Genomic DNA, 17,561 nt, shown 5'->3' with positions numbered 1-17,561 from the left:
GTTGTTGCAGCAACTACATTTTCTTTATCTGATGTGATTCACAGGGTTGATATCTTTTAAGTTCAGAGTAGTCTTATTCCTGTACTTAACAACAATAACTAACCCGTTAGCTTTGGAAGTGTTCTAAAACTTGACAGAGTCAGCCTAAGTGTGTCTCAAAGCTTTCAGCATGGATATATTATTAGAAGTAACTCCAGTGATACCCATTTTCTCAATGGCAAGTAACTCATGGCGAATCTGGACTAGTGTCAAAGAACTTAAACTGAATTGAAAGCAAATTGTTCCATCTGTTAAAATGCTGGCAGGACAACTACCACTAGAAAAAAGAATTTCATCTGTTTATTATCAGTTTGTAATATGGAGGTTTTATACTGTACATATTAAATCAGTCACACAAAAATAGACTTTAAAATGATGTGTGTACAGTCCAACTATATGCAGGGACAGGTTTCCATACTTCAGTGGTCATATTTTTTTTCTCCTGCATCAATGAACAAGTACCATTTTGGGGTCTTAAATCCAGTTAACTAATAATACATCCCATTCAAGCAGCAGAAGTATACTTCCATCACGTTCAACTGAAAGTAGTTGTAAAAAAAAGTGAGACCTCACCTCTTCACCGGTGTTTCACTTCTACATTTACCACACCACACACTGTAGCCTTCAGTCTAGATTAATTTCCAACCTTTTATCTCTAGAGCTTGTAATTCTTTGCTGTTTTGCAGAATTATCTTTTATTAGTGTCCATCTATGGGGAAAATGTTTTTTGGGGCTCAGCTAAGATAATTGTCTGTTAGTGCAGGTAGGCTATGTGACTTCTTGTTTTCTTATGTCCCAAGCAAGATTTTATTCATTAAAATGAAAAAAAAAAAAAAAAATTACAATTTTTAAATGTGGTGTTATCCAACATATTTTTGATAACAGGGAAAGGACAAAGTACTTTATAGCTATCTATATCTAATATGATACAGTGAATCTGGTAGAATGGAACATCTAGTCTATACGTAAAGCTCTATCTGATAGTGAAGTGATTTATTGGAGGTTAAGTGTCCTGTGAATGGCTGACCTACATTTGGACAGTGTTGTGCTGCGGTGAAGAAAACCAGGACAGAACAACATATGAGTGTGATTCAGGTGATTTGTGATGAGACACACACTCACTAATCCAGAATTAAATGAGGAAATATGAACATGTCAGCCAGGCAAGACCCATTACCGATTTGATTAAAGACTGTAATAAGGTTATTTAGGGAAGTTGCAGCATCCAGATCTCTTTTTGTTCTTTGGTGCCTTAGATTATTAACATTGATTGGGTAAAGGGACTTTTCTGGTTATCACTAAGGGCATCTTTAATTATAATGGTTGCACCTATTATTTTGCTTATTTCTTGGTGTATTTGGAAGGTGAAAAGAGCAAATTGGGGCTTATCAAAATGACAAATGTGCACTGAAAGATTAAGTGATATCAGTTTGACCAGTGTGTGTGTGTGTGTGTGTGTGTGTGTGTATGTATGTTTTTTTTTTGTTTCAGTTTATTGTAATGTTACTGCCATAATGTCTGCATTGTATTATAGAATAGAATAGAATAGAATAGAATAGAATAGAATAGAATAGAATAGAATAGAATAGAATAGAAGATACTGTAATTGGAAAAGAGTCAGTTCTGGATTCTACCTGCTGTTTACTGTATATAGTATGCTATAGAATACTGTGTATATTTTAATGTTATGTTGTCAAGACACTTTGTCGAGGAGTATTAGCGAACAAAACAATATTCTTAAAATTGTGTTTATTACCCTGCAGGCCATTTCTTGTGCTGCCTCCTTTGATGGAGTGGATTCGAGTGGCGGTCGCTCATACTGAACATCGACGGAGCTTCTCTGTGGACAGTGATGATGTGAGGCAGGCTGCCAGGCTGCTGCTACCTGGGGTGGACTGTGAACCACGACAAATAAAGTAAGAATAAATGATCTCAATGAAACCAGCAAGCAGAACTAAAGGCCCAAATAATCTCAGTGGTTTTGTTATATTAAAATGGAGTTAGCTGAACTATTAGGTCTGTATTATATACAATTAGAAATATTTTAGTCCCTACCCAATTATGATGCCTGGCATGCAGGAAAGTGCAGGAAGGTGAGAATATCAACCTTCAGCCCTCTTGTCTCCATCTGGAAACAACAAAATTTTTGCAGTGGCCTTCTGCACTTTGCTCACTTTGCAAAAATGCTGCACTTAGGTCTTTTTGGGAGTCTTTGTAACTTGTGTCTAGTATAACTGTCACCTAAAATCATGCATTTCTTGTGTCACCCTGTGGAAACTTCACTGTGACAGCTATTTGCAGGTTGAATTACAGACTTTACAAGAGACAGGAGTGAGCAATAATGAGTCAGAAGAGAAGCTGTACTGGGAAAAAAAAAGCTACTTTAGAAGATACAAGATATGGAGAGTCTGAAAAGTTGTTGACAAATGTAAACATTAACAAGTTGACTTTGACTTCAAGCAGGTCATTTCTTAAAATGAAGTCATAGTGGAAACACGGCATAGTTGCTGTTTTACCTACACCGTAGGCTGTGAATGGCAGAGCAGCACTCATTTTTATGTTGCCTTCAGTGTGTTATGGAGATGTATATCCACTAATCTCAATATCCATTTCTGAGATAAGTTCCCATTTAATCACAATAATGGATCTCCGTTTTCATCTGCAGAGCCGAGGATTGTTTCTGTGCCACCAGGAAGCTGGATGCAGCCTCCACAGAGGCAAAGTTCCTGCAGGATCTGGGCTTCAGGATGCTGAATTGCGGACGGACGGACCTGGTCAAGCAGGCGGTCAACCTGCTGGGACCTGATGGCATTAACAGCATGAGTGAACAGGTCTGGCACTTAGCACATACTCCTACATTTGTACACAGCATTAACATCACACACCTACACAGAAATGGAGGATTGTTGTAAAGTACACAACACACAATGAATTGTGAAAATCTAACAAGTATTACCTGGCAAGCATTCTAAATTCACACACATGCTGAGCACAGGCTGCTCCCTATGAGTAATAATGTGCTAAATTGTAATGCCACTATTTAAACCTACAAGATTCACATTACTTCAAATGGGATTCATCTGTTGTTGTTTTCACACTTCTTCTTCACTGGGCTTTGGTGGGTTGGGTTTAACAATACGGTCAATAATTCGGTCTCAGTGAATCCAAGTGTTAATGTCATTTGGGATTTCTACCTCCCACGCTCAGTGGAAATATTGGTTATTCCTTGCACTGTGAAATGGGAGCTAATAGTGCAATTTGATTTTCTCAGGCTGGAAAGTTGTGCCTGGTTGAGTTCAATTAAGATAACCTTGGCAGGTCTCCTCTAACATACTCTAAAATTCTCTAGATATGGAGGATTTGTATTTGTCCAAAATGTAATTGATAAGACATACACATTACATTGATTCAGATGATGTTTTTGTATTTACAGGTCCTTGTGAATATGACACATTGTTTATGGTTTTCTTCTTCATTTATCACATATATAACAAGCCCTGGTGAAATACAGCTAGGGTTTTATTTCCTTGTAAAATGTGTTGCATGATGCAAGGGACCAGACAGCATTACATATGTAATAAAAGCTGCAGTCTGTCATTAAGGCCAAGGGGCATTTAAACTCATCATAAGGACCGTGATGGTCCAGCGTCTATCACCATTTTAGCTGCCTTCTGATTAAGTAGATCGGTGTCCAGGAAATATTTAAGAATGAATCACCACAAAGGGATTTCAGTCTCCAACAGAACGCACTTTGGTGTGATATGAGCGAGTCATAAAAGGCCTTTGCTGAACATAATGACCCAGAACAGACATATGATTGAAGTTTTATGGAACCTCATCCAGAAGTCTTTAAAATACACTTTGCTTTAGTCTAGAAACTGAAAACCAGGAAGATCAATCTGACTGCTGTAGAATGAAGTACTTTTGTTATGTTTCTGTTCTATGTCACGACTTGCATGTGGCAGCTTCCATCTACAGCTTGAAGCATAATATATGTAGGCATATCCGGCTCAAAAGAGTGCTCTGTGCAGATGGTGGCATGTGGAAATATAAGATGTTCAAAGATCAGTGTGTAACCCACCTTTAGCATTTACTCTGAACAGGTAAGAGTATTTTGAAGCAGATTTGTACTTGCTGCAAATTTTCATAATCAGTGGGGACAAACTAGGATTTAGCTTTTGTAAGATTATTAGAGTGCTGGGTGCAATCTATAGAACTACTCACATTCTACAGACTGAAAACTGAATAAGTACATTAATTAATTAGTTAATTAATTAGTTAATTAACAGAGGAATAAATCACCATCAGTCTGTTTTTATTTAATCATTATTTATTTCATTTAACCCTCTGTCTGAACCCTGTCTTGAGGCTGCATATTAATACAATTCAGCACTTTTCCATCTTAAATATTATGAAAAAATGCAAAATCCAGTCTTTCCCTTTCATGCAGGGAATGACCCCTCTGATGTATGCCTGTGTTCGTGGTGATGAGGCCATGGTTCAGATGCTGCTTGACGCCGGAGCTGATATCAACAGCGAGGTCAGTGTTCAATCTGTCATCAGTGTCACTATAGTTGTACTTTTTTAGTTTTTATCCAAGTCATTCATTCAGATTTATTGTGCATACCAGTTCACACTTTTTGTTGTTCTTTCCCTGCTCTGTCTTTGTTGTCTCGCCCGCTGTTAGTATGATTTCTCTTCTGGCAGTTTGTTACATGAAGTGCACTCAGAAACAATAAGCAGGTGTCATCTGCACAGTAACAACTATAGTTTGTCTCTACTCTGATATACAATAATAGTCTTCTAATAGTCCCCCAGTGCAACCACTTACTTCATTACAATTTGCACTGTAGACAGTCAGCAGCTGTTTGCTTCATACCACATCAATAATGCATCACTGCTGTAAGAGTTTGTGCACTTAGTGTAACTTGCTACCACAGAATAAACATGACGCATGAACTCCATTGTAGTTACTTACTGGGTTGAATTAAGACCATTTAAAGTCAGTGTAGTTATATTGTTTTAAATCTTGCTTGCTAGTGTGTCTTGTGTATGTAACTGCAACATCTCAGTCTGCAATAGGCCTATGCAAAAGTAAAAATGCTTCACTTTTGTTCACCTCAGTGACTCCATTGTTGTGACTGCCCCATTGATTTAGTGCCTGTTATTAGTGCAGGTGTGTTGACTCATAAGCAAAGTATTACCAGTATTTTCCATTTACAGTTCACCCAAATAAAAAACCTATTTTCATGAGCAGACTCAGTTAATATCATTCAGTAAATCTAAATGGGAAAATGAGAGTCTTCTAAACTACAAAGCCAAACTCTGTGCTTGCAATGTAAGATGTTGTTGTTGAGTTACTTCAAGGACAGTTCCTCAGTGTTGGCAAGAAAATGAAAAGTGGGTTTGCATGCCTGCACACATCATGTGTCATTTGTTAGTTTAGGTAAATTATCAAATCGGGAAAGCTAAATTACTTAATTATGACTTAATTATGACTTAATGTCTCACTTCTGGCTAATCTGTGGATGAAACCCTCCCCACAGTGTCAACAGGTTTTTAATTCTCAAGCAAGCACACAAGAGGAACTGTCTGTGTATATCAGACGTGTAATTCCAGTGTGCTGCACAAATGAGAGACAACTCGTTGAAGCCAAAATCCTATGGATGATGTAGACTGGACAGAAACACACAATCCAGACAAACACATATTAAATCAAGCAAGTGATTTTAAACCCAACAAAATGGAGAATAACATCAAGACAATAACTGACCATAAAAAAAAAGAAAATTAATGGAAGACTCAAAAACAGGAGTTAACAGTAATAAAGGTAAAAAATAAAATAATAGAATAATACTGAAAAGTAATTAAATTAGACTGACAGAGATGATAACATATGTCATTTGAAACCAATAAACAAGGTAAAAAAAAACTTGATAGTTAATCTTCTTAAGTTATGAAAACTATCTGCTTGGCTAGATACATCTTTTTTTCACTATTTATTTAACCTTTATTTAACCAGGGAAGTCTCATTGAAATTAAAAATCCCCTTCATCTGGGGGAAAATGAAACCCATTTGTTTGTTATTTTGATGAACTAAGCCTTTAGGCCAAAAGTCAATAGGCATTCTTTTGCACATCGCTGAAAGCACATTCTCCTAAAAACATTCTTTTAAATACCTCTCTGGAGTCTATTAAAGACATTGCAGTCTGTGATGCCCTCTGTTACAGTGGAAACTCCCTGATATTATAAAGCAATTAATAATTCATTGTTGTAAACACAGAAACACTAACAGTCCCACTGTTCTGTAGCATCAAAGCCCCAATGAAATGTGACATTATATTAAATGTCTGTTTAAAGGAGGCGTCCTCTGGGCGACACTTAGAAATAATTTCTGTAATTGACTCTGTGATAAAGTATCTTTTAAAATCACAAAACAACACTGGGCTGCATGTCTGTTTAACTTTATTCTATCACTGCTTTGTTCATGAGTCAGCACCACCCGTCTTGACAGTGTTTGTAGTCTTTGCCAATGCTGTGTTTTCTCTCTGGTTTCATTCTCCTTTGAAATGAAACGCTGTTTAAAGATGGAGCTAGACAGATATTACAGTGTGGTTAGACAGCCTTGCCCAGATATAACTAAAAAAATGATGAGGATTGAAATGAAGTGTAGAATTCAAGCTGCTCAAGATTTTTCTGTGAAACTCAAGAGGAAAATCTTCCTCTGCCATCCTGCCCTCTTCTGCTTACACTTCTCCCCCTGCATACCGCTTCTCACTCCTCCTTCCTTACATCTTCCTGCCCTGAGCTGTGAATGTTAATGGCTGTGTATCTCTCTCCCTGAACTTCACCTATGACTTCCCAGGTGCCAAGCACAGTAAACAAGCACCCCTCAGTTTATCCTGAAACGCGCCAGGGGACGCCACTCACATTCGCAGTGTTACATGGACACGTCCCTGTCGTGCAGGTAGTGACGTTTATGACCTGTAACAATAACCTTTGGCCCTTACCCTGACCTTTGCAACAAAATGAGGATGATATTGATGATGGTAATCATTATGGTGCATCATAATAATAATGTTGATGCACTCTTTAGCTTGATCTACTGACTGTGCAGTCATCACAGCTGTTTGGAGAAGTCTTGACTTACTTGTGTCCAGTCAACTCTTCAGATTACATTTGTTTTTAATTATGTGTGCTCTTTAGAGGCATAGATGAGTCACCCAGGCCCCAATTTATGAGCAGAAGACACATCTACAGGCAAATTGAACAGAGCCAAGCTCCACCAGCCTGATACACAGCCTCAGGAATGGCAAATTGTTCAGTGTTCATTTTAATAGAAAATTGATTTGGTTGCAATGGATACTATAGTATGAGCTGAAAATCTGAAGAACACTGTCACCTTTAATTTTTGATGTGTACAACTGCAATCACAATTTTAAGGATAGAAAAGAAAACATGCTTCTTCCTCCACACTTAGTTTTTTTTTCCAACTCAGTCAAGTCAACATCAACAATAAACCCCCAAGACAGGACCCACACCTAATGAGGAGGTGTAGCAAGGAATGTATTTCATGTTCACAGCTCCAAATGAGGCAGTGTAGGTTTCCACTGGCCAAGCCTGACTGTAACACACAGTGTCCTATGCCTGTTTCCTTCCTCCCTACTTTCCCCTTGGTTTGTTTCCCTATCCTCCCTCTGTACCTCTTGCATCCTTGCCACAGTTGTTGCTGGATAATAGAGCGAATGTGGAGGGCGCCCTGCAGGATGGGGCTGAGAACTACACAGAGACGCCTCTGCAACTGGCTGCTGCAGCGGGTAATCACAGACACACATTTATTGAAGATATCTGACCCAACTTTTCTTCTCCATGATATATTATAGAAGAGATTAGTCATGATGTGTCTGATTCTTGGCTCAGCAGAAGGTGTCACCTTGTTTTATTCATGTAATTAAATTATCACTATAGATTACTATCTGAAATTCAAGAATGGGCTTAGTTTTAACTGCTGTCAATGATGATTTGTTTCTGTATATTGTAGTTGTGTGGCCACCTGTGAAAAAATCTGTGTGTGTATTAGTTGGGCATCAGAACAAGCTTTACTGGTTGACATTAAATATTAAAGCACAACAACATCACAGCCATGAATCACATGACTTTCCTTCTATAATAATCAGTGATTACTGTAGTATGATTATCATCTCTTTTTTCTTTACATTAGAGTCAAAGTAGCATTGTTGCCAGGTTGACATAGTTACGTGTAGGCAGCCATGTTGCCATGGAAATGTGCATTTAAACACATAACATTGGATAATCAGTGTTAACAACCTATTCATTAAATAATAAATGATATAGAAGAAATAAGGGTAACAATTGCACAGGGAATGTTGTTTATGAATAGTAAAGAGAGAAAGAAATTCCCAGCACAAGATAATTTTATGCAGATTTTGGGCTAATTCTTGCGTATTTTACTCTTCTGTCACATTAACTTTTACTAGAATATAAAAACTCAAGTAGGCAGTGCATGTTTCTGTGAATACAGGTCACCCTCCAGTTCATTTTAAATGGTGCAGTGCATGATTTTATGAGTTTGCTGTTAATGATCTATTAGATACTGTTCAAGCGCTTCACTGAACTTTCAATGTAGTGTATAAAAAAGTTATTATGACCCCTAGGCTCTGGTTTTCTATCTATTCTATTAGTAAGACTTGTTTTTGTTCTCAGCAGAACTGACCTTGCTGCAGTAATGATTCAATCTAATTGAAGTAGCCTAACTAAGGACAAATATAGATGTTTATGAACCCTTGTGAAGCCTTTAATGATCTGTTGTATTTGTAGGTAACTTTGAGCTGGTGAGTTTGCTGTTGGAACGAGGGGCGGACCCCATGATTGGGACTATGTGTCGAAATGGCATCTCCTCAGCTCCTCTAGGAGACATGAACTCATACAGCCTGGCAGCAGCTCACGGCCACAGGTGAAAAATAAGTCACACACACACACACACGCACACACACACACACACACACACACAATCAAACAGACACGTATACAGAGGTATGATACAGCTGAGATATATCCATTACCACAGTATTGATCCATTTACGCACTCTGTCCTGGTCCATCTGCCTCTAACAGAGGTATATGCAGTATACTTTGCCTATCGGACAGCAAGCTATGATAAGCACTGCTGCCTATTCAGTGGCACTTATGGTTTTAGCTTGACATCATTTCCCTGCAGCTGCATGAGATAAAGCCCATTAGCACTCTGGGCATTTAGGGCTGTCAGGAAGTAGAGTGGAGTGGCAAGCCAACAACACAATGCAGTATTATGAAGACAATCAATTATATGTAGATTATGCTGCAGTGTTGTGAGCCTGCAATGAAAAGGTTCACACTGCATCAGGCATTGTTATGAATTAATGAGGTTATTCACATAGCACCAGGAGGTAAAGTTTGTATGTAGGACATTTTTTTTACCACTTGCTTCTAATGCACATGGCACAAATTGCTTATGTTCTGGAATTTTTCATAAATGGCAATGGGCCACATGTTACTGTCCAGTTAGTGTTACTGTTTGTCTTGGTATGTAAATATTATCAGAAAAATGTAGTTAAAGCAGTCCCTTTGTTGTAAAGCGTTCCTTGTCATTGCTTTTCTATTATATGGGATGTTGTTTAGATTCATATTACGACTGCATTAATATTTATGTTGCATTTTACTGGTGTACATGTTTAAGGTTGAGCTCATTTGAAATGCTTTATATACTATTGGGAATTTTAATTTACAGCAATGCATTATATTCTACAAAATCAGCATTGTTGTCCTGTGAGAACATGTGTCTTAAAAAGTCACCTTTTCATTTGCTCAGAAAAACACCTTTGCAGCAATGCATTTTCTAGTAAATCTTTATTCAAACTCATCCCATAAAAGAATTTCATCCTCACAAACACTCAAAGTTATTCTGAGACTTGTGGTTTTTCTGGACATTGAAGAGGATGGAAAAAAATGTCATTTGAAAAGTAACATAAGTTCACAGACAAATGGAGTGGAGTAAAAAGTGTAATAATTAACTCTGAGATGTGTGGTATAATTGTAGAAGCATAAAATAAAATGGAGATAGTTAAGTATTTGTGTGCAGTACTTGACAACAACTGCTTACTTTGTTGCATTTCTCCAGCTCTGGTTTTAAGACTGCGTATTTTAATAAGTATAAAAAAAAAAAAAGTAAATGCACTATATACAAAAATTTTGGCAATTTTAGAAACACACCAGTTTTTCTCAAAAGGTGGCGAACGATGTTACAATGTTATGTAACATTATATGTAGAGACTGAATTTGGATAGTGCATGGCTCAATATTGCAATGACAGTAGAGCATGTGATAAATAAAGTGACCTCTCAGTCATTGTCAAATTGACACTAAATTGGGGTTAGCTGGGACTTCAGCTGAATGAAACCTTAGGAAGTGATGTGAATGCAAATCTGAGACTTCAAAGTTCACATAAATGTAAAAAGTTTTTTTTTCGTATTCATGGCCTTTCAGGCAGTCTATCAGTGTGTTTATCATTCATTCTATATTGTACTGACAGTGATAATGTGGTACATTGGTCAGAACTATTTTTTAGTCTCAAACAGATTTGTTAATATTTCTTATGATTGAAGTCTCTTACATGGATTATGACACACTGTTACTGATGATCAAACACAATTTATGTACAGCTTCAGTGTGCCTCCCACCAACATGTACTCAGTGATCAAACACATGAACAAACAGGATGTGATGTAATCTTGAGCTTGGCTTCTACAACAGCCCCTCCTTACTAAAGCAGATGGTGTAGTGATGCATCTTCATGCTGTGATTGCACTGTTTATATTACTCCTCCATTCTTCCCAAAGATGGGCTTTTGTTACTCCTGCATCACTCTGTGCTGGTGAACTAACAGTTTTTAATGACAGTATTTCCATCCTTTTTCATATCAAAAAATCTTAACTCCTTTTAATCTTCAGAAACATAAAATAAGTCAAGAGGATACTGGACATGAGGATATTGTGATTGTCACCAGAGCTGAAGAGTTGACTGTGCTTAATGTGGAGTTAACACAGTATGTGTTGAGACTAATGTAGGCCTTTTTCCTGTCAGTGATCATCCACTTCACAGTCTGACTCACAGGAAGTAGTCTGTTGGACTAGGCTGCTGTTGGCCCACTATTTCAGTCAGCATTCTCTTCCCTTTCTACTGTTAGCGTTGTTGTTTTTATCCTCCACATGATATGAAAGAACAACAGCCTCCAAGCAAGCAAATACACACTGAAAATAAAAAGTTTAGACAGATTTTAACCATGCAACGAGGCATACCAGCTTGGTTCTTTATTGATTTTTTTTTTTTCATTTCTGTGGATCTAAATCCACTAAGTTTACAACATGATCTGTTTTTTGATAACAGTATTATTAAGATACCAAGTTTATATAGGAAAGTCCTTGAAGATGTCATTAGAATGGACACAAGAGAGTTTTTGATGTAAGTCACAATCTTTTCCAAACCCTAACCACTAAGTAAACCCTTAAAGTGCCTAAAGGAGTTGCAATACAAACTCTGCTCCTGGATTGTGCCATCAACCCCACCTGCCTCCTCCCCATTGAAGAGAGGCAGAGTGAGCTATTGATTTGCCTGACACTCTTTGCAAAGACACCTTCACCCAAACCCCACACACAGTTCAGTTTGGACGGTGCGTTGAGTTTTGCCATGAGTCCTGTACCTTTAGCAGAATATTGTGTCCCATTCATCCCATTTGGAGAAGTGAATGAGATCACAGGTTGCACCCAGTTATTTTGCCCTGTAGTCATTCAAATAAAGAATGGACTCATTTCTCATAAGCCACATGTCTTCTAAACTGTAAAATGGCATTTCCAGACACACAGATCACAAGAAAATTAACTATTTATGACCTGTCTCTGTCTCGGCAACACATACTCACAAGATCACACAAATCTCTTCTACAGGACATAAAAAGGAGCAGGATCATAATAAAATAATGTTTGTCACTGGAAAGAAAAACGCATGATACTATTGTATAATTATTTTATCAGCCCACCAGTGTCCATGTGCTCTAAGGAAACAGAAGTGTGTGTGTCATAGCATTGGTGCAGCTTGTAGTGCATGTTCTGTGTCACTACATGACAAACCCCCTCCCTGTTACTTATCGTCACGTCAGTTTCTTAGCCCCCGCCCCACTTCCCTCCCCGCATTTTTTGCTTTTTTGCCTCCTGTCCTGACCTTAAAGCAATATACTTCTTATCTCTCTGTTATCACTTTGCGTTTGTGTCATCACTGTCTTGGTCTTATCTTCTTCTTGGGCCCCTCTAGGAATGTCTTTCGGAAGCTCCTGTCCCAGTCGGAGAAGGAAAAGGGGGATGTGTTGTCCCTGGAAGAGATTCTGGCTGAGGGATCAGATCATGGGGAGAAGAGACTGGCCCCCCAGGCCAACGGTGGAGGGACTCTGCGAACAGGAAAGGCCAAACTGAGGGCCCTGAGAGAGGCCATGTACCATAGCGCAGAGCACGGCCATGTGGACATCACCATAGACATCCGCAGCTTAGGTCAGATTTACTAATACATGCTTCATTGGCCCACATGCCTCGCTCTCTGGTGCCTTCAGCTGTCCTGGAGATGTGCTTCATGCTGTGCCTGTCCTGTCCCGTCCTGTGCTGTGCTGTTCTGTACACACCCTCAGTAATCACACCTACGCATCCACCCATGAAACAGTCTCAAAAGTATAACTTTTTATGTACAAGGTGATAATAGCTTTAGTCAGAGGTGTGAACATGATGATGAAGCAGTGTCCTCTAGCAGTAGTCTTTGTGTAGACGTGGCCATCATCAGCTTTCACCCTGACGTTACCAGTTATTTTCTCCATAAGCACATGTATCTTTTGATTTCACTGAGATTTTTATTTGACAGCATCATCATAAGGTGTATTTATGACTGAAGTTATTTGAACATACAAGGTTCCTCTGCAGTTTTCTAAGTTGTCATCAATATGCAGATGTGCAGCACTTTAAGGAGTGATCAGCTGGGATTCAGAGTTCATTCCTGACTGGTGTATACCTAGAATCATCTTAACATGCATCCATTTTGGAACTTTTGAATTAATCAGGCATTGTCCTTATCAACTAATTTATTTCTACAGTCTAGAATGAAAGTTTTACTTCAGTTTCAGAATTTCATCATGTGAAATTTTAACAGAATACTAAGTAAAATATCCTGCAGACCTTGGGTTAAAAAGTCAAGGTATCATCTGTAAGGTGCTTGTTTTATTAGAGTATCTACAGCCAAATATATGTTTCAAGGAAATAGAGGATAACAGGAAAACCATATTTTTATCAACCTGAAACCATGATTTTGGCTCTAGAATTGACTTGGATGATTGATCAGTTATCAAAGTCATGTGTAACTGTCATGCTAAATTAAAAAAGTATTTGAGTAAATTTTATGTATATCCTGTATATATCCCATTATAGCTTTACTGAGATTTTTTAATTACATTAAAGTGCTGCCTTTAAAATCCTGCCAGTCTTTCCACTAATCCAACACCACCATGCAATCGCCCTTCAACTCACTGACATCATAACGTGATGGAGACATGGTCGGTTCTGACGCCCTTGAAACTGACTCAGAGTAGAGCTCTCTTATCTTGGCACAAGTGTATTCACAGTCACTGTGGTGGTGTTCCCAGGCGTTCCCTGGACCCTGCACACCTGGCTCGAGTCCCTGCGTACCTGTTATATCCAGCACCGCCGGCCGCTGATCCAGGGCCTGCTCAAAGACTTCAGCTGCATCCAGGAGGAGGAGTACACGGAGGAGCTGATCACACACGGCCTTCCACTCATGTTCCAGATCCTTCGAGCCAGCAAGGTCGCACTGCTTTTCTTTCATGTAGATGTAAACAAAATGCTTGTTAGAGAGACATCAGACAATGTAAGGTGTTTTTTGTCAGGAATACAAACTGCCCTGCACTCATATGCTACAGTGACATTTACTCTCATATTTGCATATATTTAGTTGCACTCCAAATTATATTATCATACATTTGCATAAAATGCTGACCCAGATAACGCATGGAAAACAGAGGGCACAAACACTAATCTGTAAAAACTTTCTCTTTCCCACATATGTGCTCACTGTCACTCTTTATGTGTTTGCAGAATGAGGTGATAAGCCAACAGCTGTCAGTCATTTTCACTCAGTGCTATGGGCCCTTTCCCATCCCTAAGCTGACAGAGATGAAGAAGAAACAGACCTCACGCTTAGGTAAGGGAGATAGAAATGGTGACTCTTCAACATTTTCTGGTACTTTTTGCCTTAAGTTATGTGGTGAGTGATGGGGGAGGTGACTGAGGGGTTGTTGTGAGGCAATGCCTTTTTTTTTGGAAGATTTTGATGAGCTCAGAAATTACTTGCCAGTCAAAATGACATCATTTACCTTATTTTCCTCACATTTCCAGTTTATGAGTTTTGCAAGTGGAGCTATAATCTTTTTATTAGTGCTGCAAATGTTTCCTCACAAATCAACTGACTGTAAGCTAAATTATTTTTGTAATTAATCATTTGGTGGTTTATAATAGAAGAATGGTAAATTATTTCTTATGAAAATGTCACATATGATAGTTTGAAATTATGGAACAGCAAATCACACATTAAGTTACATTAAATAATTAAGTACAAGTTGTGTTTTCTGTTTGTGGAATATGACTAAGGACATTCTAATGTTTAGTAAATAAAACAATTCTGTTTTCCACAAGAGTAGAATAAATTTTCAAATCAGACTACAAACAAATCAATTGAGAAAATCACCACTGCCATATTCTCATGGTAAATTAAATGTTTTCAAGCAGATACTTATCTGTTTATCATTTCAGTGTCTCTTCTTTTTAAGGTGTACTATTATTTATAACTCGTGGAGTCAGTAAAACATTCCCACTGTTCTCCAGCACCATCTTGTGTTTAATATAATAACAGACTTGTAATGAAATGACAAATGGAAGTGAGTTAATGCTTTAAAACAGATCCATTAATCAGTAAATTCAAGGACAGGATATCAAATAATTTTTGAATAGTGATGAAATGGGAATTGCTGTATTTTGGTAATGGTGCTCTGATTGCTGAATGATGAATTGCCCTTAGAGTTAATTAATGTTCACATTAAGTTAATCTTTTGCTGGTTGCTGTCCTGCAGCCATAGTATTTAGACACATGAATGATGGGACATCATTTGGCTGCTTTCAATATCATTGTCATGTTTTTGTTTTTTTTTCCTTCTTTCTTTTTCAGACCCTCACTTCCTTAATAACAAGGAGATGTCTGATGTTACTTTCCTGGTGGAGGGGAAACCATTTTATGCACACAAAGTTTTGCTGTTTACAGCTTCACCCAGGTATACAACAGTTTTGCTCTAATGAAGTATTTCTTTTTAAGATGAGAGAACCAAATTTGAATGGTCATTATTGTGTTTTTCTTTTATTGCGTAGGTTCAAGTCTTTACTCCAAAATCGACCTGCAGCAGAGAACACCTGTATTGAGATCAGCCATGTCAAGTACAGTATATTCCATGTACGAACTCCACCATGTTATCATTTGCTTACTTTCCTTTTTTGCTTTAAAATTGCATAATTGATTAGTGGCTTATCAAAATTGTCCGCCAAAACAAATATTTCCATCACATCATCCTTCAGCCACTTGTACTTTTATGCTGTATTGTTCTGGTTTTCAGCTTGTCATGCAGTATCTGTATTTTGGAGGCACTGAGGCTTTGCACATACGGAACACTGAAGTCATGGAGGTAAGGAGAGACTTAAGCAAAACCTGCTGAGCAACAGTAGAGTATTAGCATTTCTAATCCCAGTCCTGTGTGCCATTCTGTGTGGATGTACTGTTTCCTGCAGCTTTTGTCTGCAGCAAAATTCTTCCAACTAGAGGCCCTTCAGAGACACTGTGAGATCATCTGCTCCAAGAACATCACCACTGAGACCTGTGTGGACCTCTACAAACATGCCAAGGTCAGACATCCACTGGAGGAAAGAGTCCACAGATTTTAATAAAAACAAAAAAAAATTACAGAGCCTTTGGTTAGCTTTAGTTCAACATCACCATTCCCATTTCCAGCTGGTATTTTATCTGCTACCAACCCAGTCCCAAACACCAGACGGAAAAAGTTAACCCTCAAACACATAGGAATATTTTTGTGGCATCTTCCAAATATTTTCCCTCTACATTCAACCTTTCCAAAGTGATTCATTATCATTTTTACCCCTCGGCCAACTTCTGGCTGAAGGGGTATTGTAATTGTTTTGTCGTCTGTCTGTCTGTGCGTCTGTCTGTTCATTCAATGACATAATCCCATTATCTGAAGAATGCACTGAGATATCTGCACCAAATCTATACTGTGGATGCATCTTGGCATGGAGCAGAAGCCTATTGAAAACAGGTCATCTTGACCTACTTTTTCAAGGTCCAATGGGTACTTTCAAATATAAATATGTATGTAATAAATTTTACACAAAGACAGTATAATCTAAAATTATAGGGAACTAACCTTCAACAGAATCTTACTCTATATTTGGCCGTGGGGGATTAAATGTGTGCAGCATGTTATGTTTTATGTATTGTCCTCTGCATTTTGCACTTTTCAGTGATAATCAGGCATTTTATTATGTGTTTAATTTACTGACAATGTAGATATTCATAAATTCAAAGACTATTATATAAAAACAGAGATGAGTGGACAGAAAGTGACATTTTCAGCAAAATATATCATTAACTTAACATAAAAGGAACCACTTCTACCACCACTGTCATTTGTTAAAGTACATGGATTTTATTGGTGAATCATGGTTACACACAATGGGAATGCTTCCACATTAACTATGGGGCCTCTGAACAACCAAATGGTTCATATATGATGCTCCTGAAAAGCTGAGAAATTGCATTTTTCCAGAATTATTTAACATAGTGAAAATATTAGTTAGATTAGCAGATGCTTTAGGTCTACTGTATGAGTGGTAACCACTAGCTGATACAGGTCGACAATCTGGATAAAAGATCATATCACAAAAGCAATCAAATTTTATCTTAATGTTGAAATGTACAAATTTGAAACTAAAAACAGCTATTGGATTTCTTTGTTTGCATCATTAAAACAAAATTTTAGTGTAAAAATACCGCTGTTTCCCTCATTGATGATTAAAGTAACACCTGTTTTTAATGCATAATTAAAATACATTTAATACAAAATTTTAAGAATTGACCATGAACAACTACTTAACAGAATAACCATAGAAAGTGTTGTTCTTTTTCATCTTGTGGTAAATTCTGTCAATCATTTGTCCAGCAAACTTCTGTCAACACCCAAAATATTGGCCCAGATTGACAGGATTTTAAAAATTCAGTCCTGTCAAAAAAAGTCACTGCTTCAGATACCTTTCTTCTCCACTCGCTACCTCGGTCATACCTTGTCGACAACTACAACA

At 37.9% G+C, this 17,561-nt stretch overlaps 1 protein-coding gene across 3 annotated transcripts in view; it reads left to right on the top strand.

The window, feature by feature from the left end:
• Positions 1-17,561, top strand: part of btbd11a (BTB (POZ) domain containing 11a) — a 194,226-nt gene that overhangs the window by 173,185 nt on the left and 3,480 nt on the right. The window contains exons 4-16 of one of the 3 annotated variants that reach the window (XM_030150173.1): positions 1,803-1,955; positions 2,705-2,870; positions 4,490-4,579; positions 6,905-7,006; positions 7,763-7,856; positions 8,878-9,013; positions 12,403-12,545; positions 13,772-13,950; positions 14,241-14,346; positions 15,367-15,469; positions 15,564-15,645; positions 15,806-15,874; positions 15,978-16,091. In XM_030150173.1, coding sequence (XP_030006033.1) covers positions 1,803-1,955; positions 2,705-2,870; positions 4,490-4,579; positions 6,905-7,006; positions 7,763-7,856; positions 8,878-9,013; positions 12,403-12,545; positions 13,772-13,950; positions 14,241-14,346; positions 15,367-15,469; positions 15,564-15,645; positions 15,806-15,874; positions 15,978-16,091 — 1,537 coding nt within the window. Of the gene's footprint in view, positions 1-1,802; positions 1,956-2,704; positions 2,871-4,489; positions 4,580-6,904; positions 7,007-7,762; positions 7,857-8,877; positions 9,014-12,402; positions 12,636-13,771; positions 13,951-14,240; positions 14,347-15,366; positions 15,470-15,563; positions 15,646-15,805; positions 15,875-15,977; positions 16,092-17,561 lie in introns of all 3 variants that reach the window. The other 2 variants (XM_030150172.1, XM_030150174.1) reach the window with 2 other exon arrangements.

Source organism: Sphaeramia orbicularis, chromosome 12 (assembly GCF_902148855.1).
Source record: "Sphaeramia orbicularis chromosome 12, fSphaOr1.1, whole genome shotgun sequence".
Taxonomy (NCBI): domain Eukaryota; kingdom Metazoa; phylum Chordata; class Actinopteri; order Kurtiformes; family Apogonidae; genus Sphaeramia; species Sphaeramia orbicularis.
This window is presented reverse-complemented; position numbering and strand designations above follow the sequence as displayed.